The sequence below is a fragment of the Sciurus vulgaris genome (assembly GCF_902686455.1).
Source record: "Sciurus vulgaris genome assembly, chromosome: 1".
NCBI lineage: Eukaryota > Metazoa > Chordata > Mammalia > Rodentia > Sciuridae > Sciurus > Sciurus vulgaris.
In genome coordinates, this window is record NC_136461.1 from 84,874,912 (window position 1) to 84,901,289 (window position 26,378).

General features: G+C 33.2%; 1 protein-coding gene across 3 annotated transcripts in view; it reads right to left on the bottom strand.

Annotated features, from left to right (window-relative positions):
• The window catches only part of DPYD (dihydropyrimidine dehydrogenase), an 845,662-nt gene that overhangs the window by 155,143 nt on the left and 664,141 nt on the right, over window positions 1-26,378 (bottom strand). For all 3 annotated transcript variants that reach the window (XM_079105431.1, XM_079105432.1, XM_079105430.1), the window contains one exon: window positions 1,072-1,214. In XM_079105431.1, coding sequence (XP_078961557.1) covers window positions 1,072-1,214 — 143 coding nt within the window. The remainder of the gene's footprint in view (window positions 1-1,071; window positions 1,215-26,378) is intronic.

A 26,378-nucleotide genomic window follows, 5' to 3' on the forward strand; every position in this document is an offset into this window, starting at 1 on the left:
ATATATGAGGAAACAACAATCAAGTCACAACACTCATCAATGTTTCATTCCTTGGGTTTTGAGGTCCCTAGCTAGTTTGCCTTCTTTCTCTCCATCTTTCACACACTTGTTTTCCATTGGATGAGGAGAGGGTGTATACCGAAAAGTAGATCTACTCTACCTTTTTGGAAGCAGAAGTCTATCTTCATTTTGATACATATAATTTCTACCTTAAGTTATATATTTCATAAGACAATGTTAATTTTGATTGTCAAATTAGCAGTACAAGATATTTGCACTCCACCTTTCTTTGTTGTGAGAAAGTGATGTTAAACTTTGATTTCAATTATCATTAATACTAGTAGTGAGAAATCATATTAATAGAGTTTTATTTGAGAGATAATGGTCTAGTATTAAATAATTTTTATTTGGATCAAGTCAGACTTCAAAACATGAATATCTGGCCCTTCAGAAAAATCTTATGTTAAAATATGCCAATGCTTCTAGGCCTATTTTGAGCAACATTACAAAAAAACTAATGTATCAATAATGAAAAGCTGCCTAATTTGTATTATTTGTAGCAGTACTACAAAAAGTACAATTCACCACATCTCAAAACATCTCTTTGTGAAGATAAGGGTAGAGTTCCCCAGTTTCCCATCATAAAAAGCAGAACTATCCACTAATTTTACATTTTGAAAGTTGTGAGACAAATAATTTCTTCTCTGTGTACCAAAAAGTCCAGTGTCCAATTTGGTAATCCCTCCAGTATCTTGTAGCATAGATCACATATTAGGCTTATCCTTGATTTCATTTTATTTTTTCACTGAAGATTTTATTTTACACAGATTCTTCTTTCATGTATTTTTTTTTAATCGAGTAGTACAGTAAGCATTTGGTATCTGGTCTCGTTTATTTTAGAGACAGATGGATAAAAGAATATATTAGATAAACATGGAGCATTTGTAAGCCCTATTCAATAGGACAGGAAATGAACCTTGGGTTTGTTCTCTACTCACAAGAGCAACTCATTGAGTGCTGCCACTTAAATCCCACACCAGAGCTTTGTTAGAGAACAAACATGAATAGTACCTGTAGGACTGAAGCACCACTGTGGAGGAACTGAAGACCACTTTCAGCTGAATCAATCCCACCAGTGGCCAGAATTGGAAATCCAGGCAAAGCACGAGCAATGGAGGTCACAGCTCTCAAAGCAATAGGTCTGATCGCTGTCCCTACAAAAAATGAGCATCATCGACTGTTAGCACATTGACCATTGGAGCCTGTTGCCTTTCAGTTATCATATGTAAAGGCAATATCGTATTGGGTAAATTTCACATTTCTTCATCTCTGTTTAAGATATATACACACATAATATATAAACATTATGCTTCAAAGCATGCTAATTTGTCAATGCATGTGTATGTAAGGAATTTGATGCTATTACTGAATGCAGACAAGTTATGAAGTGGATATATCAACCCTAGAACTCTTGCATAAAATACATGCAAATTACAATTTGATATACAGCAATGTGTAAAGATTGTATGGAATGTTCAAGCATCTGTTTCAAAAAGAACAAGGAACAGCAGGTTCTGAAAAACAAAACCAATCACATACAGTACAAAAATAGACATACAACTCTGTTATGTTTCTGCAAAGTATAAAGCAGCTGGTGTGAATATAGATAGTGTAAAACAAGCAAGGTGCTGACAAACTTGCGGATTCCATATTGTTTTGTACATGTATTTCAAATACTTTGAAGAAACAGAGGGAGCCTAATGTAATTTTTCACATATTAGAAAGTTTTAACCAAATTAAGGAGAATTTATTGGAATCCTGTAGTTAGAGTGCATGTGTCTTCATACATCTGCATATAGATTTATTTTTCATTAGCCAGACATTACCAGTTTATTGTTCCCTGACAGTCATGAATATTGATTGAATGGACAGAATACCTTGTGGTCATTTCAAACATGAATATACTGTACAGAAGCTATTTTGGCCTTCAAGTATTAAATATCCTGAAGAACATTAATGCTTATGAAACACAGGAACACATTTGGATATTCCTGGTGTTCACTCAAAAGTCAACAGTCCTTTAAGGTCATTTTCTGAACTAAAGATAATTCTATTTGTGCAAGAATTTGACATTGCCTGAAACCAGGGCTCAAAAACAACCAAACATCAACTGTTTCAACAGCATATTGTACTCTGTCATCACCTCTGTTGCCACAAGTAGAATCATCAGCATTGCCAATGTGTATTTACCATAGTGCTCACTTCAAGGAAGAACATGGCATTTTCCTTGGAATCTGTGGCTTTCTATCTGAAAAGGCTATATACTGTATGTTCCTGACTGCAATATGATATTCAGGACAAGGCAAAACCATGGGGACAGTAAAAAGATGAGTAGTTGGGGAAGAAGTAAAGGGAGAAAGAGATGAGTGGGCCCAGCAAAGAGGACTTTTAGGACAATGAAAATACTGTATGTGTGATACTATAATGATGGATGCAGGTTGTCATATATTTATCCAAATTCATAAAACACACAATGCAGGAGTTAACCCTGATGTACACTGTGGACTTTGGGTAATAATGATGTATCAGTGTAAGTTTATCAATTGTAACAAATATATCACTTCAGTGAAGGATATTGATAATGAGAGAGGTTACCAATATACGGAGGCAGCTGGTATATAGGAAATATCTGCCTTTCAGTTTTTGCTATGGATCTAAATGTACTCTAAGACAATAAGTTCTTTTAAAAAAATCAAGCTTTCTTTTTGTCCTGCTTATATCAATTAAATTTCAGATAGAACTAAACTCATGCGTAACTGATGATTTTGTGCTTAACACCAAGAGCAAATATGGAAATGTCTGCTTGTTGGGCCAAACGTTAAAAAAATTCCTCTATTTATTAGTATTTTTAGTCAAAAGATTCAATGCTGACATTTTAAAATTTCATAATAGACATTGAGCATACACATAATATTAAGTTAAGGTAAATTAGAAATTTGACATTAAGATTATATTTCTATATCATAATATTTATCAATTATTTCTTTTTAGTCTTTGTGTTTGAACCATGTAAGAGTCTAACAGACAGAATTTATGGTAAGAAAACAGATGCATATTTATAGATACATACATCCAGCTCTATTAAAAAGAAATCTAAATGAAGATAAAAGTTTTAAAAGCATTTTACGGAAATCTATGACTTAAAACCTCAGTTAAATATACAGCTATCTCTGCATAATATAACTGACATGCTCAATACATACAAAGCTAATGGGTTCTTTATATACATGTTACTTTGAAGCAATAAAAAAAATTGGAATTCAACCCCCACCCCTTATTTAGTTGACCCAAGAGACTAAAGGAAATTTGAACTAAGCAGATAAATAATTTATTTCTAACTGCACTGTTAGAAGACTATCATTAACACTAAGGGGTAAAATTTCAAAGTGGTATACAGGGATTTGGCCGCATATTCCAATTGATATTAATGGACATCAAATGGCAAAATCCCAGGACACAGCTTTGAAAATTTAACCAGTTACATTTAAAGGGCAACATTATTACACAGGTGTTAAAAAACAGCAAATCCTCACTGGCATTTGAAGATGTTCAATTAGGTCAATACGACATTTTCTATTTCATGTTTTTCTTCATTTTCTAAAACTTTTCTAATCCACCTAAAGAACATGAAAAAATTTTCAAACTAATAGAGGTGTCTTTTTAAAAAAAAAATTAAGGGCAATTATGTTCTCTAAGGAAATGTGATCCAAAAATGAAGAACTAGATCCTTCTGCTGCTGGGCAATAGTAAATTTTTAAAGTAAGTTTTATTTCCATTATAAACTCCATTTGATTTTTTAAAAATAATTCAACTGATTAAATATGACAGGCATTCTACCTCTTCTCAGCATCTTTTATGGGGAACAGAGTTTATAAATGGCTTTCATTCTCCAAGAAAGGTTTCTGGAAGGAAACTGGAAGTATGTGAAAGGATCTTTCTAAATTGTGATATTGAAATTTCTTTTTAGTTTTAAGATGATGGAAATAAAGAAATAATAGATTCAAGACAAACAATAAAATTTTGGTATAAAAATGCCTAAAGACTTACAGAGTCACTATTGAGATAACAATTTTTTAAAATTATGTCATTGCTTTGATGAATATTTTTAGCTCAGAGACCAGGAAGAAGCCAATTTTTTGAGAGGTTTAAGAAATGTGAATGTAGACTCCATCCTTAAGGAAACAACAAGGTCTAAATCAAGAAACTGCAATCATATAAGCCACAATGAATTAAGAAGTGACATGCAACTTAAGTTAAGCATTCATTTACATGGGGTGGTGAGATGAACCTGATAGGAGATTCAATTATATCAAACCATTCTGTTTCAACTGTTTGGAAACCTCAAATAAAAGTTAAGCCATTTATATGCCCAGAATTGGAAACAAATTGTGGATTCAAACAAATAACAAACAAGAAAACAAAAGAAGAACCAGATCTTCGAATAGCAACATTTCTGCCAAGAAGTTTAATTGGCACTGAAGGGCCCTCACCGAGTAGCTAATGGACTGGACTGAACTGCAACTTTTGGCCTCTAATCAATCTAGACCCTCCTTGTAGTCACACTTAAAATGCAAATCAACGTGTTGAAGATATAGATCTTCTTTGATAAACTGCACAGAACTTTTTTGGATTGATTCATGTTTTAGAAAATCATTTTAGTGAGAGATTTTGAATTAAATTATTCTAATTTTGATGAAACTTTTTTCCTCAAGAAAATGACATTATCATTTTTCAAAGGTCACTTAAATGCAATTTGAAAAATGCTACCATTAGCTATAGAATTATGTACTGATATGCATATGTGAATGTATCATGACTTTATCATAATACAGTCCTTAATTAGTCTTCACTTATCCATTTATCTGCCCATATGTTTATAAATGAAATACTTATTAAGCACTTATACCTTTATTTTCTGATTAATCAGTTTATTCCTATCCATATACATAGGAGGGATATTCCAAACACCAGCTTTCATGATCTTAGGTAGATTGTTTCAATGTAAACAATTTGAGTGCAATTAAACACTGTGTACAAGTTCTCCATTAGGAAAAAGTAAAATATGTTTTATTGTCATACATTTTATAAAGTTAATATAAATTCTACAAATACATTTTATGATGAACTATTTACATCAGACACTGGGGCTTATTGCAGAGGCTGGAATCCTAGGTCCACTAATTATAAGCTGTCTGATTTTTTTGTGAAAGATTCTGAATTTCACTGTAATCAATTGTGACATCTACAAAACAAAGAGATGAGTAGTAACAAGACCACAGAGTTATTTTGAGGAATGAATGATTTAATATATTTCAAGGGCACATATTAAAATTTGTAGAAGAGTTTGCTAGTATAATCTGTATGGGTAACCCTCAGGGACAACTGATTTCAGAGGGATTCCTTATTCAGTTTACATGGACATTGCCTTTTATGATGTTCTTGTGTGTTTTGTGAGGCAATGAAACTAATATCTAAGTTAGAGACAAACACATAATACCAATAATTATAGAACTTTATATCCACTGACATCTTCAAAGAATCATGCATGTCCCTTGCTCTTGCTCCTTTTCTAACAGCTGTCATTTAGCAGTGTCATAATGTTGATGAGATTATTTTGACTCCAAAGCTAAAAATCTCAAAGGCAAATGTCAATTTATTTAAGTTTTTTTTTTTTTTTTTTTTTTTGAGAATCAAAAGCTCCATGCACTAAGCCAATATACAAGGATTTTAATGACAACATTGGAACTGAAGTTTATTGGTGAGAAAGAAGAAAGAGATTTACTTTGCATGACTGAATGCTTGAAGAGAAAAGGAATTTTTAATGGCCAAGATAGTGTGGAACATATGCTAATTTTGGATAACTGGAATTTTGAATAATTGAGTTTAATTCTGTTTGTTTTTTCCCTAATCATTTGACTCCTAGGACAGCTACTGTTACACAATTAATTGTTAGAACTAAGTCCACAATAAACTCCCTGATAATAGCTCTAGCTGGCAATAAAACAGAAATTGGGTTATAATACTCACTTGTCCTCACTGTGTATACAAAAAGAAAATGTAGTTTTAATTTGCTTACATTAATTAAAATATAATTAATTATGTGGATAACAAATTCATTAGAAATTGAACTTTGTCTAATTGTTAATAGTTCTAACATCATCCAGAAGAAAGAAAATATTAGCAAATCAGGAATTTTAAGGATTTAGGAGTTTAAAGATTGATTTTTTAATAAAATACACATAAACCAACAAGTTTATGCTTTCAAAACAAGTTAAAAATGTTAATGAAGTTAATTTACTGACAAATACATGAAGCACAGATATTTAAAAATAAAACTTTACACATGGATTAAGGTCCTCTGAGAACATTAGCATAATTCAACTACAAACTGGGGTACAAAAAAGATCTAGGATTATGTGTGGAGATGTGAAATCTACAGGGGAGAAAGGAAAAGCAAAATCTTTTGCTTCTATATTATTGTTAGTTTATTTTTTGTGGAAAGATGAAATTTTCCTCACAAAAACTTTTAAATTTTAATAGTTTTTATGTCATCGTTCGTGAGTCTTCCTATTCTTATAGTTATGTTTATCTGCTTCATAACATATTCAATATGTACATAGTTAATTCATGTTCAAAACTCTGTACCTAGCCTTTGCCAGGTATTTTATTTTAAAGCAATACAATTAATAATATTCACCAAAGAGGGGCCCCTTTATCTTTCACAAAGTGTCAGCTGCTATTAGAGGAAAGAGCAGGAACACTCATTCATGGAGTGATTTCCATAAGCCGGACGCTGAGGCTGAGGCTTCTTCGTGTGCACTGTGGAATTTAACCTTTACAACTCCATGAACGCAGATGTTGTCACTTCTATTTTGTTTATGAAGAAAGAGAAGCTCAAGCTGCCTAATGTCACATAGTTTAAGAGGAAGGACTGGTATTAAAAATTCAAGTCTCCTTGACATGAAAGTCCCTACTTTCTGGTTATTTTTGATTATTGGCAGTGCAGCAAATACAGAGAGGACCCATCTTTGCATTGTCTTTGCCCATGAAAATCAGTGTCAGTATTGTCTAATGCTAAGAGCACAGGTGCTAAAGTCTAAACCATTAGGTTCAAGTCTCATCTCAGTTGCTCTATGCAAGGGTGCCTTGGAGCAAGCTCCTTAACTTTCTAAAATTTCAGTCTTCTCTATACATGAAATGGACATTAATACCAATGACATCATACTAACAGGAAGTATTAAGTGATATCATTCATGGAAAGCACTCAGCACCATGCCCAGTCCATAATATATGTAAGCTAGTATTATTATGAAAGCTAGAGAAAATTGATCATAAAAATAAACATTCAACTATGAACATATTTCTGTAAATACTTAACACTTAAGGGTTGAACAGGAAATCCTCTTGGAATCAATATGTCATTACATTACTTTTAAAAGTTTCCATATTCATAGTTTGAGCCTATTGCTATAAATGTGAATATTTTATGAACAAATCTTTATTATATTTTTATGCTATTTGCAATATCTAAATGTATATGCTTTTTCATCCAGAAATTCCATTTTGAGGAGTCACATTAATACATAGATACAAAGTACATGTGCAAAGATGTTCCTTGAAGCATTATTTTTTTTGGTAGCAACACAGTAAAAACAACCTAATGATCATGGGAAGTTATTCTATTAAATGAATTATAGTTCATTCATGTATGACATACTAGAAAAACTTTGAAACTGACATTCAAGTATTTCTAATATATAAGAATTCATACTGGGTAGCAGAAAAACATGCATGGCATGGTCCTTTACTGGCAAGAAAACCTGGTATGATTATTACATTAAGTATATATGCATGTAAATTTGTAGAATATTGAGTTTTAAACTGTTCAGTTATCATCTCTGTGAAATGGGGTGAATCCAATATTGAAGGAAAAGAACTTTGAAACTTTGATGTACATACTTCACATTGTTTGAATTTTTTTTAGATAAAGAGGTATTTATAACTTCTTTCTGCAATGAAACAATGACCATTTTTATAATGTTCCTAAAGGTGACTTTATACTAATAACTAATTATCAGAATCTGTGTTGTGGAATTTTTGTATATGGTTCATGCAGTGATTTTATCCTCTGTACATCTAAAAGAGCACATTAGCTTCTGCATCCATTATTTTAAGTAAAAGATGAGCAAACCTGAGTTAATAGGATGTCTCTCCCTTATACACATATGAATGATATGCATGAATATGATTGTTGAAAAGAATCTTAACAACTGTCTTCAAATGTTTGAAGTGTAACCTGGAAGAAAAGTCTTAGTCTATATTTTTCTATGAAACTGGAACCAATGGTTCAGTGTACATTATTGGTCTTATTACTCCTGTTTTTATTATTGATTTGTTGTAAATTCAGCTATAAACTGTGTTACATTGGGACTTCCCTACCCATTGAATGTGTGTGGCTAATTGACAGGCAAGAAGCAACAGAAAGACTTTTGCACTACAGGGAATAGCTGATTTCATCCAATTCAAAATCTAAGGACACTGTGAACTTTGTCATGGTAGATTAAAGAGCAATTTTACATGCTCTGTAGATTCCCAACAGACATCAAGATGAAGCTAACTTAGAAAAGACTCAAGTACAGTTAAAATGAAATTTAACTTTTTTTTTTTTTTTAAATATATGAAGTAGAAATTCTTGTTCTGAGTGTTTCTAATTGCCACATAAATTCTAGGTATTTTTGTATTGCTCTAATGACATCACCACTAAGTATTTTGTCTCTAATTTTTACAGATGTGTAAACTAAGACTTGATCAGGATAAATATCACAAACTCAAGTTTTTTCTGTTAGGAAGTACGAATCCAATACTTGACCCAAGTACATCTGACCATAGTGCAAAACTTTTTCTTGCACTTAAATGTGTAAATATACATTTTCAGAAAGATGAGCTAATTTTTATGACTAATAAAGATATATTATCCAAGTATGATAAACCAAGAAAATTAGCATTATAGTAATTGTTGGATTGGAATTAAATTAGAACTTGAGTAGTTAGTAATAGCTATAACTGAAGTGACCATATGGCCCTGTTTGCTCAGGAGGGTTCCAGTTTATTATAGTTGTACTTATTTGTAATTGCACGATAAATTATAAATAGCATCCCCTTCCACTCAAAAATTATCTCAGTTGGAACGATAAATTATAAAATCATGCTAGCTATAACCAATGATAATTATATATAAGAATGATAGGGAAAATAAAATTATAGAAGCAAAGTGAAATTTGAATTACCAAGAATGAGACTCTATGAAGAACTTGAAAACCCACTGTGAGATAGCATAATGAAAAATTTTAGCTCCAAGATTTAGCAGGAAAAACTAAATATCTTGAAATGTGTTACTAGAACACCATAGCATTTACTAGGCATAGTCTCTATGTTCTTTCTGTTTTCAACCTGTAGGTGGCCACCACAAGCTACACTTATTAAACAACTCATTAGGAGCATTTTCAATACTGTCATCTTCAGATAATTAGCAATTTATTTAAATAACCAATTCCTGTAGAAATAATTGCCAAGAAATGCCCTGAACCTACTTTTTATAAACTATAATAAAAGTGTTAAGATAATCCCTGACATTTGCAAATGCCATTAGTTCACCTTTCCTTTTGATAGTGCTATGGCATTATGTTTAAACAATTACCTGATAACACAGCAGTTTAATGAAACAGTACAGTAAGCACATTCTTCAATATGGCCAGAGAGGACATTCAGATTTAGAGAGAAATCCAGTGTGCAGACCTGTTTACACAGAGGAAAGACAAAGCTAAAAGAAAAGGGAATGCTGAAATAAGTACTTTATGGTTATTTCCATGGATGCTCCAGTATATACTCTCTATGGAAAAAAGAATGGAGAATTTTGTAAAGTGATTCATGCAATTGGCTGGTGCAAACTAAAATCATATACATCTATAAATATGTGTAAATATTTATTGTATTATTTGCTTTATAACCTCCATGAAGAAAACAGTGCATTTTTCTATCAATCTTCAATATTTAAAGTATATTTTTATCTAAAATATGGTCTAAATTTTCAAAGTATAGCTTTTAAGGAAAACTATAAATAGCTTGTAAACTTCAGCTGGTGACAAGCATTAACACTGAGCAGAGCTGTACCTCTGCTTCTTTCTTGCTCTTCAGTAACCTATGTCAGCAAGAGCCACTGGCGAGAGCACGCAATGCTTTTGGGTGGCAAGTGAAAACTTGTATAATTCTTAAGCTGTTGGCTTTCATATGATAAAATTACAATTCAAAGCCAATGGCAATATCATTTTTATTGCTAAATTAAAATAATTTTGAGAAACTGTTAAGTAATGTGGCTCTGCTAAATTAGTTATGCATTATTTATACTCTCATAACATTATTATAAATCACATATGCATTATGCCCATTTTATAGATGAGGAAATTCAGGTTCAACAAGTTGAATATTATATGCACATAGAAAGGCAAGATCATGTGGCTAAATTGTCCATTTACAATGTCATGGTAAAATTGATTGCTGGGACTGAATATGAGGGATTTTCTTTATTTCCAGATTAACATATGCCTCAGTCTCTCCCAAATAGGTACGTCTGGCAATGTTTGTTGCCTGTAAACATAAAAAGTTTATCTATAAATATAAACAGATGGATAATTTAGAAAAGACGTTCTGAACATGAGAGTTAATAGACTTGGTATATAAATATTTCTCAGGAGATTTTGCTTAAGGAGGTCCAGAGCAAACGTTATATTGCATAAAAACCTCACCATTCTAAGTGTATTAAAAAATGGTTATTTGAAAAGGAGAAAGAGGAAGATTATAATGACAATGAGAAAGCTGATGATCAGAATTGCATTTTACCTTTGGGAGAATACAGGATAATAAGAAGTCAGCATTTTTCTAGGGACATGTTAAAAAATAACAAAGAGTTCGCCCATCAACTAGGATCATATTTTTTCTTTGGAAATCCATGGTTTCTTTTCTCTCTGAAATCTGTGCCCTGTTTACTCTGCAGGTGGTTCCACGGCCAGGGTGTCCATGGCAGCACTTGCTGTAGTGTAAAACCTTTCCTTTCATTCTCAGTAATGCATTCTCTTTTCACTTTACAATGAATTACATGTGTAAATCTCTGTGCTCTATGATAAGATTGCGTTCCTCAGAGTCTGCTGAAACCCAAGCTGTACCGCCCGCAACGTTGTTTTATTCTCCTCTTTTGGCTGGACAACTCTCAAAGATGTAGTGTGGACCAAGAACATCTCCATCAGGACCCTTTTCTGAACCCTCTGAGAACCACTGCTCTCTATGAAACTGATGAGGCACTTTGAAAAGAAAGGATTCTATGATAATTTGCTCTCTTGACTCATTGATAATAACATTTTTTCCCTTAATTTTGATAGAGTATAAATGAGAAATCGTTTTCAGTTGAAATTATTCCTTCCTTCCTCCCTCCCTTCCTCCCTCCCTCCCTCCCTCCCTCCCTTCCTCCCTTCCTTCCTTCCATCTTCCTTCATCCCTTCCCTCTGCAGTGCTGGAGAAATTTTTCTTGTACCATCAGGGTGTCAGTTTAAAGGCAGCAGAATAGGTGCTCTCAGCAAACTCATAAGGCTGGGTAGTTGAGATGAACACTTGTGCACATGCCCCATTTTATGGGATAAACAATAAATGCTATGGAAGCTCAGAGGAGAGGGAGAGCCAGGAAGACTGATGTAGTTCGGGAAGGGTTTATGGGAGGTGCATGACTTCATCTGGGCTCTCAAAAGATGGGCAGAAAGGTCTGGGGGTGGGAACTAGGGTATTTCAAACTCTGGTAGGGGATGGGACCAAGGTAAGAAAATTGAAGCTGTAATGAACTAATCATGTTTCTTTAAATTTATTTTTTATTGGAGCATTATAGTTACACATAGCAGTTGTGTACATTTTGACAAAATCATACAAGCATGGAATTTATTTTCAATCCCCATTCCCCAGCTTCCCCCTCCCCTCATTTTACTTCCTCTACTCTATGAATTCTCCTTTGGTTACAAATTATGTTTTTGAAACACTTATGCTATCAACAAAATAAAGTGGTCTTTCAGGGCAGGGAAAACTATACAATACACTCTGGTGCGTAGAGATGCTACCCAGTGGTCAGGGAAGCAGCCTTCCTCCCTCGAGCTACCATCAAATCTATATTTCTAGATGACATTTTTGTTTTTAGAATATTTTTCCAAATATTAACTTGGCATTAGAATAAGCAGACTTGAACTGTAACAATTCCTAAAGAAAAGAGAAAATGAAGAAAGTCCAAAGCTATTTTCTATCAATTAAAATGTTGGTGTTTTACAAATGGTATGCCTCTACTTCATGTACAAGATGTATCCCATTTGTTTACAATAAAAGTAAATTAAAAAAAAAGATTGGGAACATTTGAAACCATGTGTTACATGGTACACTTCTCTGATCCTATACTTTGTGTCAAAAATATCTGAATAAAAGACAGAGGAAAGGAAACTAAAAAAAAAATTAAAATATTGGTGTTTTAATAGAAATTAATAACTATTAGTAAATTAATACTTATTAATAAGTATTATTACTGAAATATTTCTCAGGGGAAACTAAAGAGAACATGTACTTTGTACTTGTTCCTGGCTGTAGCCTTTCCATAGATGCTAAGGATCACTATAGTCTAATTAAAAAAAAAAAAAAGATATTAGAATTTTTATCAGACAAAAAAGATAAGAGTTAAAATAGGAATAGTATGTTACTTTTTCAGTATCTAGAGAAGACATGAAATGAGAGAGAGTAAATGTTTCATTCTACACAATCATTCAACAGCTATTTTCAGCGATGCAAAATTTTGTTTTCGTAGATGCATTGAGACTTTTAACCAATATCATAAATACTGCAGGAATTTGTAGCATGCATAAAATAGATCACACAATCAAGGAATTAGGAAAGGAAAAACACTTAATACATTACTTCAGGGAAGTTTCCTAAAGTATTATACAATTCATACTACCCTAAACCATGAAGATATGCAGCTGTCTAGCAGTCTCTCTTTATCACACCAGTGACAGCTACATTTCAATCATGGGAATCTAGCCCAAGAAAACTGTGTGTTTTACTGTGTCCCCTGAGACTCTTAATGTTTTAGGACGTGGGTTATAAACTGAGGGTACTCTTCAGCTAAAGGGTGACTCAAAGCCAGTAGCTACTTGTGTACTACTGGGTGAGCAAATACTTCTGATGTACCTGAAAAATCAAACAGGATAATCTCTTTAAATGCTTAACAAGTAGAACTACCATTACAGATTCTAAAAAGGAGACAATATGGTCAACTTCATGTACTAAACCCAACAGTTGAAATAAAATGGACAAATTCCATGCAAAACACAATGAACCAAAATTAAGACAAAGTACAGAAAATCAAAATCAAGAAAACCCATAACCAGTAAAAAAATTGAATTTATAATAAAAATATTTTTACAAAGTCAATTACAAACCCATATGTTTTTTCCAGTAAATGCTATAAAACTCAAGAAATAGTACCAAGCTTACACAAACTCTTATAGAAGGTAGAAAGAACAAATTTCAGCTCATTTTATAAGGCCAGCATAATTCTGATAAACCTGACAAAAACTCTAAAGAAGAAGAAGAAGAAGAAGAAGAAGAAACTATAAACATAAAGGTAACATTAACACACACACACACACACACACACAAATACCACACAAATATCTTTAATAAGACATAAGGAAGCTGAATTCAGCAATACACAAAAGCGTAAAGTATCATGATGAAATGGGATATATTCCAGGACAGTGATATTGTTAAACATCTGAAAATCGATTGATGTGATTGAGCAATGGGCAGATTAAAGAGAAGAGACATGTAAGTATCTCAAAAGGGTAAAAAAGTACATTTAGGAAAATTCAAAACCCATCCATGATGAAAAGTATCAGCAAAACAGGGATAACCGAGACCCACCTCAATTTGACAGTGGGCTTCCACGAAAAGTCTATAGCTAACATCAAACTTAATGGGAAAAAAATTCTCTCTTTCTATATATCATACACTCTATCTTTTTCTCTATATCACCACCAAGTAATCAAAAAATTAAAATTTTAAATGACATTTACAATAGCACAAAAGCAGCAAATAGGAATATATTTATAACAGATGTTCATCTATATTCTAAAATCAGAAAATATTCCTGAGAAAAAACAAAGAGATTTAAGTAAATGAGGGGATGTGTTATATTCATAGAGTAGGAGCCTTAAGACTTAAGGATGTTGAACTTCCCAAAACTAATCTACAGATTCAACACAACCCAAAACAAAATTCCAGTAAGCTTTCTTTGGGGAAACCAACTTTCTGATTCAAAAAGGTTAATGGAAACACACAGGATGTGGAATAGTCAAAAACAATCATGAAAAAGAAAATGATTCAAGGCCATTACTTCACTTTAAGACTTATTCTAAATCTACAGTAATCAAAACAATGGTATTAGAACATAGTGAATAAATGAAGCAGAATGGAGACCTGAAATAGCCCCCAAAGGTAAGGGCAATTGATTGTTGACCAAGGCACCAGGTCAGTTCAATGTGGGAAAGAAAAGTCACTAGAACAAATGGTGTTAAACCCCTTTCTCTCACCCTGTATAAAACCAACTCAAAATAGATTCAAGACCTAAATGTAAATCCTGAAATTATAAGACTACTAGGAAAAAAATAGGAGAACTACTTCAAGATAGACGTATAGGCAACAATCTCAATAAGACGCCCAAACTACAAGAAACAAAAGCCAAAATAGATGAAAGGGATTATATCAAACCAAGAAACTTCTGCACAGCAAAGGAAACAATCAAGTGAAAAAAAAAAACCTTACAGAATGGGAAAAAATACTTTCAAACCATTCATCTGATAATATATTCACTATCCAGAAAATACATGATATAAGGACAACTCAGTAACAAAAAGATCCGAATAATCCAATTAAAATGGGAAAACATATGAATAGATCATTCTCAAAAGGAGAAATTCAAATGGATAACAAATTTATATGAAAAAAAAATTCTCAACTTCATAAGCCATCAGAGAAATGTGAATCAAAGCCACAGTGAGATATCACTTCACCTTACCTAGAGTGGCAAAAAGACCAAAAGAGTAACAAATGCTGGCAAGTATGTGAAGAAAAGGGAATTTTCACCAGTGTTGGTAGGAATGAAAATTAGTCCAGGCACTAGGAAGAATAATATGGAGATTTCTTAAGAAATATAAACTAGACCTAGTATTTTGATCTGGCTATCCCACTTCCAGGTTTATAGTTAAAAGAAATGATATCAGAATATCAAAGGACATGTGCTATCTTTATTGTCACACTATTCACAAGTGTATAATTAATCTAGATGCCCACCAGTAAAGAACGTGTAGTTATATACACAATAAAATATTATTCAGCCATAAGAATGAATGATATCCTCCCATTTGTAGCAAAATGGATGAAACAGGATGAAATTATGTTTAGTGAAATAAGTCAGACACGGGAAAGTAAATACTTCTTGTTTGCTCTCATTAGTAGATGTTTAAAAATAGTAAATTTGAATGTGTGGGGATTACCAAAAAAAGGGAAGGGTGGGAAAAATGGGGGGGTATAAAGAAGTTGAATAATGGCTGCTAAGATAGAATAAGAAGTTGTTCCAGTGTTCTATAGCACTACAGGGTGATACCATTTACAATAATCTATTATATATCTTATGAATAATTGGAAGAGAAGAGTTTGTCATTTTCCATTGCTGAGCAAATGATGAGGTTATAGAAATGTTAAACACATTGATTTGATCAGTATGTTATATACATGTATTAAACTAATTCTATCCCATAAATTTGTGCAAATTAAAATAATACTTAACCGTGAACTCTTATCTTACTTCTTACAAAAAAATTCTAAGAAGATTCAAGATGGACTGTAGACCTAAATATAAACTTGAAATTATAAAGTTCTGAAACATGAAAACAAGAGAATAACTTTGTAACCCCAACATAAGCAGAGACTTCTTGAAAAGGAGAAAAAAAATACTAATATTTTTAAAAAATTGATAAACGAACTCATCTAAAGACATGATTAAGAAAATGAAGAAAGATTCAAAGTCTAAACTAATATTTTTAAGCACATGTTTGAAAAAAAGAACTCATTCTAACATATATAAAAAGTTCTAGAAATCAATTAAAACATGAAGAACTCAAAATTGGCAAAAAAAAACTTGAACAAATATTTCAAAAAAGATAACAAAAGTGGGTGATAAGCACAAGAAAAAGTGCTCTGCATCAGGTAAATACAAATTAAAACCACCATGAGACATCATTTTACATCTCCTGGAATGGCTAAAAATGAAAAATATTAGTAACACCAAATGTTGATGAGAATGGAGAACACATGGACTAATCATGCAGTTGGGGGTAGATGTAGAAAATGATAGAATCTCTTTGAATCCTTCTTTGATAGGTTTTTAAACAATTAAACACACATCTGTTCTATGTCTCAGCAATTTCATCCCCAGATATTTACCCAAGACAAGTGAAAACAAGACTGTAAAAGAATAATCACAAGAATGTGCATGGCAGTCTTATTTATCATATCCCCAAACTGGAAACAACTCAAATATCCATCAAACAGAGAAGAGATAAACAAAATGTAGTCATTTTATTGCTTACTGATATAAGCAACAATACAGTCACATAGAAAATTATGTTGGGAAAATAAAGCCAGACATCACTGGAGGCCTGCATGTATATATGCACACACACACATGGGAGGAGGAGAGGTAAAATAAGAAAGAGAGATTTAATATTATTTTGTTCATATGAATCTAATATCAGACAGAGGACTCTGTGATGCTGTAAATCTCAGCTGAGATTTGGGAAAGTGCCTGCCAACCAACCCAAGGGAACTGTCTGGTGTGAAAGAAATACTCTCTACCTTGATTCGGATTTTAGTTACACCAGAAGCATAAAACTTTGAAAACACTTTAGCTTAACACTTTATATCTATGCATTAGATTGTATATAAACTATAGTTCATTTGAGAAATAAAAAAACTATAAATACATTAGTAAGAAGTAGTGAAAAAGTCTATCTCAAAAGTGAGCATTCACTTCTAAGAAATCTTTTGATGGTCAGATCTTTCAAAAACTTCATCCTCTGAAATGAGAGCATCTTCACATTTGAAAATAGGAAACAAGTCTGTTCACTTATAGAGTTGAAAAAGACTAAAGATGATGATCTCAGTACATCATGTAGATGACTCATCAGGAGCAGTTTTTATGCTGTAATTGGCCTTCTTTTATGTCTGGAATCTCTATGAAATTTTCTCCAAAGCAATGCTATTAAAGTAGCCATATGTAACACAAATAAACATGTATACATGTGAACACTGTAAACGCACACACTATCAGTGGTAAACCATTGATACTAGGAATGAGGACACATGGAGAACAACAACAATCCACATATGAAGACAAATTCTATAGCTGGCTGTACATTTAAATCACAGTTCCTGAATTACCCAGTCGGGCTAAGTATCATTCTGTTTATTTGGAACGGTGCAGTTGTAGCAAGTCACAGAAGCAGTTTGGCCTTTTGCACACAGTCATGCTAAGCGAGGCCCCAGAGTCAAATTTTAAAAAATGTCATCAAACACTCACAAATATTGTTAACATATAATGAGATTTACTGTTTCTACACTTTATGCCCAAATTGGTATTTGAGTATATTTTTACCTCTCGAAGACAAGAGAGCAAGCACTCAAGGGTGTTATTCCTATTAAAATCTTGTAATCATAAACTCATCTTCCCAGCTGAATCCTTAAAGAATATTTGGCTTATAGCTATGTCAAGTCTATGATGGGTTTATAATGAAATATCCTTTCTCTATTTTACTTTTCCAATCTTTTATGTTTTCTGATGAAATTTCAGTCTCTTGTCAAATTGAGGTCATTACTTTGTCGATTGGCATGGATATTTAGGCAAATTGGCAAGTGTGCAATCCTGTATGACTCAAATCATTGCCAAATGGCAGTTAGCTAACTTCTGCTTGCATGAAAAGGAGACAGCTTATTATCAGGTCCAACTTGGTGGAAAAGGATACATAGTTAGTGTCTAATGCACATATCTAGATGAGATGGGACACATATGTTTTTCCTCTTTCATAGATGATCTTTCCATTTATATTGTTGCCACAAATGTTTCATCATCCAAATGTTTAAATTCTGTATAATGATTCCAAATAGCATTGAACCATTCAGTTTTGGGCACTGGGCATCACAGATGTGCTAAATCTAGTAACAGAGGGATGGCTAGAACATGGTTTCCATGCCTCAAGGGAGAGACACTTTTAATAACCTTTGCCAGAACTGCTCTACAGTGTGTTGTTGTCAGTAAAGCTCATAGACTCTTCATAATTGTGTAGAGGTTGAGAGAAATCATATGCGATTATAATAGTCTTTCAAACCTTTTAAAGTGTGTCTGCAATCCAGTGTAAATAGGGCCAATGATGACAATGTATATTTACTTTGGAACACTTTTACTTTAGGCAGTAAGAATGAAGGTGTGAAAAATGGTGTGCTCACAGGCAGTAGGTGGCATGAAAAAGATCTCTGGTTGCATTGCAGATCATTTATTTATAAACTCCAGAAAACAAATCATAAGACTCCCAGAATTTTTATTTACTAAATGCTGAAGTTTTATGAGGTAGCTTTTGAAATTTGAAATTTGAAAATGCCAAAGTATTTAAAAGTTTCACGGAAAAAATATATTTCCCATATCTAGCAGAAACTGAGCTAGAGAAAACATATTGGTGATTTCCAAAAAGGGTTAGCACTCTAAAGACTGCAGGCAAACAAAATGCTAACAAGTTTAATTATTCACAATGGCACATTTATGGAGAGTATAATGTCACAATCAATGATTACAAGCTCACACAAACAGCACTGTAATAATTCTACAAGGCGTGTTCAGAAGTGAAATAATTTAGAATTTGAAATCAATAGCATTTATAGACATTGGAAATGTCAAATGGAAAATGAATGCCAGTGTTTATATTCTTTCTGGAGCATTTTTACTTCTTGGATTTTAATTATTCCTTAAAAGATTTCCTAGTACCTGAAAGCAAAACAAACAGTGGCCCTTTCATGTCTCAATTAACTCTTTCGCGAGAGTTAACTTGTCAGGAAGCTGTTTTTATATACAAGTCGTTGTGAGCAGTGAGTTGTCCCAGGTTCCCTGTGTAACATCCCTCTCTTGGCTTCTCTTCCTTTGTCCTCCTCCACCTTCTGTCCCACAATACTTTGCTCCATTTGTTCCACTTTACTTTCAGACTTTAAAATAAAGTCTTTGGTACAAATATTTTTCACCACAGATATTGCTTTGATACATTCTTAAATTAAAACATCCTTCATAATTAAAATGAGGGGAAACTGTGTAACACGTATCAGAACTGCTTATTCTATCTTTTTCACCTTTTCTGTACATCTAAAATCATTCCAAAAGAAAAAGCTTATTTTAAAAAAAAAAATATTTTTAGAATGCCTAGATTTCTTCTACTTATGTAAAAATATCAGTTTTTCTGTATTATCTGATAGAAACGAAGACACAAAACTGTGAGAATTAGATATAGTTTCCAAAAAGTATAACATTTATGGCTGTTTTTATCAATTGCCATTTCCTACTAAGAAATAATAGCAATGATAAGTTACCTCTTATTGAATGTCCTACTATATACAAAGCATTCTATTCAAGTTTTTACTTATGTTATGATTCAAACCTCATAGAATCCCCAAGAACTGTGACTTTTTATGCTAAAAATGGTTTCATATATTGCCTTTGTAATAGTAACTGGGAGATGTCAGATTCCACACAGATCTGATTCCCAAACCGATGCTTCCTCCCTTCATTGAGGTAATATTTCTGTTATTTACTGGTTCCAGGCCCCCTACACACACACACACACACACACACACACACACACACACACACACACACACAAATGCTCAAAATAACCCTGCAAACAAGTTGCCATTAGTCTTATAATCAAAAGGAAAAATCCTAACATTTTCTAGTAAAGGCTGTATTAGTTATGAAAGCATTTAACTGTCAACTTGAGTCTTTGCTGATACTTTTTTAGGTTTCTGAAAAAAGATGTATTTAACCAATTCTCCATTAATGGAGTGATGTCCAATCACCTTATGTACCACCAAATTACCTATCATCTGAAAAAGAAAGCAAAGAAATTTTAATTTCAGGTTACTCCAGAAACTATGGCAACCAGGCTGTTTGGCAGCCAAAGGGTGTAAAATCCAGATTAGATAGATGGATATATTTACATATTCACTTTTACATTAAACAGAGTGGATGACACATCCCTGTATAAAACCTATTATTTAAACACTTCATGTGAAAAGTGTTAAAATAAATGGCTCATGACTTATGAAGTGTTAAAATAAACGTTTATTTCAACACTATACATGTCATAAGCCATTTATTTCAACACTTTCTACTTCAGAAGATTCACTCAGACAAGAAGAAAAGATCTCATTTGCCGAATGTATGTCAAGAGGCCAAGACACAGGATAAAATCAGAGTTTAAATGGCAGAGCTTTGGTTTGAGAAGACTCCAAATCAGTAGGTAGAATGGGAGGTTTGAGGCTTTACACCTTGTGGAAGCTATGTGGATGTGATAAACGGTTCATCAACATCACCAACATTGGCTACATTTTGACATCACATTATCTTAACTGATTCTGGACTTCAGGGCAGGCATTGAGGGCATTCAATTATAATTAATGCCCTGTTTGGGGTATTTCTGCAACAAAAATATTCCTTATTTTATGTCTCCATTTCTCAGAGGAGCTTAATGGAACCTAAAGTCTTCAGGAAGCAAAGCTTCCAAAAATAAAGACCACTTCATAAGCATAATAAGTGCACACATTTTTATAGCAGTTCTGTACAACAAATTCCAGTCTAAGTGCTGTGCAAATGTTAAACAATCTAATCCTGTTGAAATATGGACACGTAGGTACTTTTATTTCTTCAAATGAGGTACATTTTTTTTTTTTCAAATGGGGCAGTCAAGTCCAGAGTGGCTGAGTAAACTGATGAAGGGAAACCGGTACACTGTAGTCAGGATTTTACCCCAGACAATGGACTCCAGAGGCTCTGACCCATCCCTGTGCTGGGTTGCTGCCTACTTTGAGCAACAGAGTGGCAGACTCTTCTGTCTCTGGAAGTTGTGCAGCTTAAGAAGTTGAATTCGTCACTTCATTTTCAGGCAAGGTCAGAGCAAATGGAGCAAAATTTCCTTTGTAAATTCTCTCTAATATGAAAATTTAATGATACTGATATAAGAAAATCAATATTGATGGATAACTAATGGTGTTACCAATGACTGTTGATGTACTTTCAGTTTTGCCTATTTTAGTACTTTATTTTTCTACCAAAGGTTGACTTCAAGTGAAATGGGAATGTCTGATGGTGACTGAGTTATTTTCTTTCAGGATCTCTTATGACCCCTTGATAAAAATGCTGGAGAAATGTCTTATTCTTTAAGCAAACCCCATAATAGCAGTCCTCACGTTGAACACCCACTTTTTTTTTTTTTTAATAATTACAGATGGTCAGTTCCCTTCTCTCTCCCTGTCCTTCTTCTTTATCTTCACCTCTTTCTCATCTTTCTTATCCTCCCTTTGAATTATGTTCTCATCTTATTTATCTGACATTTTTTCTTTCCTTTACCTTCCATTTTTATATTACCCCTCTCATCTCCCCAGAGATTTATTACTAAGAACAAAATAATTTTATATTTAATATTCCCCAGTATTTATAATTTTATGAATCTGCAAATAATTGGAACATATAATATGAAATCATGCATTCTATATGCAGATACGTAATTTTGTCTGTAAGCCAGACTTCAAGTTACTATTCTTCTGCCCATCCTGCCTTCCCACTTCACATCACAATAATGATTACTAACCATTTCCTTTTGAAATTTCAAGGCCCAAAACTGGTAAAGAGATGTCAGGATGAGGGAGGGCACTGTAACACACGAGGATCATACTTTTTATCTACATAATGCAAAGAAAACTTCTGAGATGCTCATTAATAAAATAGTTGACATTTAAAAAATAACTAAAATGTGGCAAAATTATAAAATGTATTGAACAAAAAAGTAGCATTGAAATATTTTCAATAATAAGCTGAATAATAATACTATATGTGCTTCTATATTTATAAAACTTCTATATTAGATATCTTATTTTTTGAATATAAACTACACCAGATAATATAGCTTTGATGTAATTTATCCATAAATGAGAACTAAATTTTTATTAATGAGATCTGAAATATAAGGATTATTATTGAAAGCATAGTTTGTTTGTTTTTCTCTTTTTTCTTTTGGTACCAGGGATTGAACTCAGGGGCACTTAACCACTGAGCAACATTACTGGTCCTTTTTATTTTTTATTTTGAGACAGAGTCTCACTAAGTTGTCTAGAGCCCTGCTAAGTTGCTAAGGCTTGGTATCCTCCTGCCTCAGCCTCCTAAACCTCTGGGATTAGAGGCATGCACTACCACATCTGGCTGAAAGCATATTTTGATATGATGGAACTAATATCTTCCCAGCTTTTCTTCAATTTAAGAAAAGTTCCATAGCATTGATTTTTAATAATCTGAATTTAAGGTTAATTTTTAAACAAATTTAAGCTATACATTTATAATAGTCAAATACTTTTATTCATTAATTTCACTCAGTAAATCAGAAGTTATGAGCAGTTAGTGTGCTTGGAGGTGGTGACATAAATGAGGAAGATATTATCTCTGTCTTTAAGAAATTTATAATCTAGCAGAAGGGACATATAAATGATTTATTATAGTGCATGTTAATGGCTCCAGGAAAAGCTGAGCAAAGGACCATGACAACTGGGAGGAAGGTGTATTGTACTTTGGTTGGGTCATCTTCAATGAGAATGAAAAATGAGCTAAGTCTTAAAGGACAAGTAGCAGTTTAGAAGGCAGAGAAGGAGGGGTGGGGTTCAGAGGGAACTGCATGAAAGGGACAAAGATATGGAAATAATTGGAACAGTCGGTGCATAAAGGATAAATTAGAAGGGAAAAGGAGACAAGTCTGGATGCGGAGTATGGCAGGTGTCCCTGGGATATTCTGACATATCAACCACATCTGGTTTCAATTGTAGCTCATATGGTCAGTTCCATTACTGACCCCAAGAAAGCAGAGTCCCACATCATACTCTGCTAAGCTTCTTTGTACTTTCTGTCCCAGAGTTTCTCTGATAGAGCAAGAGCCCACTAGGCATATGTATTATAGCCACAGAAGTGCAGAGTCAGTTTTCAAACAGTGCTGTTAGTGACTCATTGAAAAATACTCCAGTCCTCTATCCTTCTGGTAGACCATCATGCAAAGCCTCTGTCCTCTTCCCAGGAGTTCACAACTGTGACCTAACATCAACATACTCTTCAATTGCTTTTGCTCTTCCTTTTGCTCTTCCTTTTGTCCAGCGTTCCCTCCTCCCTGAGGTCTGCTTTTTTCCCAAATAAATCATCTGTATCCAAGTTCTTGTTTTAGACTTTGCTTTCATGAAACTCTAGTTTGTGAAGGATATGTGCCACACTAGCATTTGGGATGGGTCCTTTCTTACAAGAGTGAGAGGGCCTCTGAGTATTTTGCACAGGGATTTACCAGATAAGATGGTATTTAATACTTGTGATGATGGTGGCGTTGCCTGAGGATTAGAGGGAGAGCAAAAATGAAAGTGAAGAGATTAGTAGAAGGTCATAGATGAATTAAGTCTATAAGTACAGGACTTGGGCTAAGTTAAGTCTACAGAAATAGAAAACGAGGTAAAATATTTCATTTGCATTCACAGAGGGGCCTTATAGAACTTCATGATTAATTAGACATGCAGTATAAGAGGGTGGGAGGCATCAAGAGGACTCAGAGGTTAATGTCATTAACTATGATAATTTTTAAGGTTTATGGAGGATAATAAATTTGGATCTGGGCAAGTACCATCCAGGTGGAAAACAACTGAGCTGCTTAAGAAAATAGAATTTAGCCCAATACTTATATTTTGGTTTGCTACTCAGTCTCTAGTACTGCCTAATTGGGATTCTCTAAATGTCTTATTTATAAATAGTAGCCTTGAATTGCAAGAGGTGGGGACAGTGTTGACTACTGGAAAAAGTTGCTACAATGTTGCCCAATTGAAAAGCCATGTGTAGATTTCAGGATCATAAAAACCTTAATATAAACTCTGTTCCTCTTAATAGCAGCTGTGAGTTAGATTTTAATCACTCTAAAAATAAAGCTAACAACCCTATAAGATTGTTGTAAGAATTAGGCAAAATTCTGGAAGTGATTTGAAACAATAAAAGTGTTGCACAAATATTAGTTACCACAATATTTTAATATCTAATCATTTTGGAAATTGATGGATATATAGCAACAGGGATTCTGAAATTTCTGATGAGGATGAGGATGATAATGATAATGGTTAAAATTATAGCCCTTACTATGTGCTAGATAGATCTTTAAGTACTTCATTTTTGTTTTGAAGATAAATTTTATTGTGTATATTTAAGACATACAACATGATGCTATAATTACATGAAGGTAGTAAAAAGGTTATATATTGAAGGAAATTAACATGCATCATTCTTTTTTTTTTTGTGGCAAAAATGGCTGAAATCTCCTCATTTTGCATGACTCTTACATGAAGTACAATTTTATTTGTTCATGTAGTAGGCATTAGGTCTCTTTACTTGTTCCTCCTTCATATTGCTGCCTTGAATCCCCTGACCTCCATTTCCTCATCTCCTTTCCTGTCCCCCATCAATGGGGAGTACTTTTATATTGTCTATTAATGATGAGGACGGAAGCTGGAGTAAAGAGGGACAAAGTATCTAGTCAAAATGGGGCAATGAGGCGAGATCAGTGAATGAGATCAGGTGATATAACTGGAAGCAAGGTCAGTGCAAAAGGTCCAGATGGCATAATGGAGAGAAGAACTTCAAGGAATAACGACTGAAGGCTGAACATTAGTGGTTTGAAAAAAGACATGACATAATAAAACAATTATAAAATATAATTATTTTTTACTCACACTAAAACTCAGCAGGAGTTTTATTTTATTTATTTAATTTTGTTTTCTATTACATCTTTCTCCCATATCTGTGCAAGCCAGACTAGCCAGACTGAAACAGGAAGATGATATGGACAGTGGCTAGTATAGATAGATAGGTGTTTATCAATGACTGATAAAGATAGACGGGTATGTACACATCTCTTTACATATGTATGTATATGTGTGCGTATGTGTGTGTGTGTGTATGTATAAACATATGTACACACATACAAAGTTACTTTTCACCACTGTCATTCCTGGCAGATGAAACACTATAATCATTTATGGCTGAGTGGCATACAATGCAATAAAAGGTCTGCATAGGGAAAAAAATCATGTTTTCACCTTTTTACTTTCCTCAGCAGTGATTAGTTCTAGAAATATAAGGTATCATCACTTCTCAAAAAGTGCTGTAGGTTATAAGATTGCTCCTCTGAAGTTGGCAACATGTAATAAATGTGCTTTATTCCTAAACATCAATCAGTTTCAAGAATGGCAGTTGCTTGTAGAATGGTAATAATAGAAATAGTCAGTTAATAAGTACTATAGGCATTAAAACACTAGATGACAGATGTGAAGACTTCTTGCTATGAAAGAACACTCTCTTATATAATTATGGTTTCATAACTAGTTACATCAGTTTCTAAACATTTAGTTTTTAAGATTTCTGTATCTTTTTAGTAATGAAACTTATATGGTAGTGTTCTATACTTGAGATAAGAAATAAGATAGAAATATATTCAAGATCTACAATGAACATACTCTGGGTAGATGAGGTGGCACTAGGTCATTTAATTTGAAGAGTGCCCCATTTAAATAATTACTAAAATTATTAATTACAAAAAGTGCAATTTAGGAATATTTTAGTTTACTGCAAGTGTATAATTGAAAAAAGAATACTTGAAGTGCTGCAATTACCCCAAAATTTAAAATGTTCAACAACTTTGTAGAATTGTTATATGGATATACTTTACTGAGCATAAAACTTACTTAAAAATGGTGATTTTCATTTTCCAAAGAAAAACATTATTTTATATTGAATATATAGAAAAATGAGTTCTTTAACCTAAAAACAATTATATTGTGCTGGAGAGTTTATTAAATGTGAA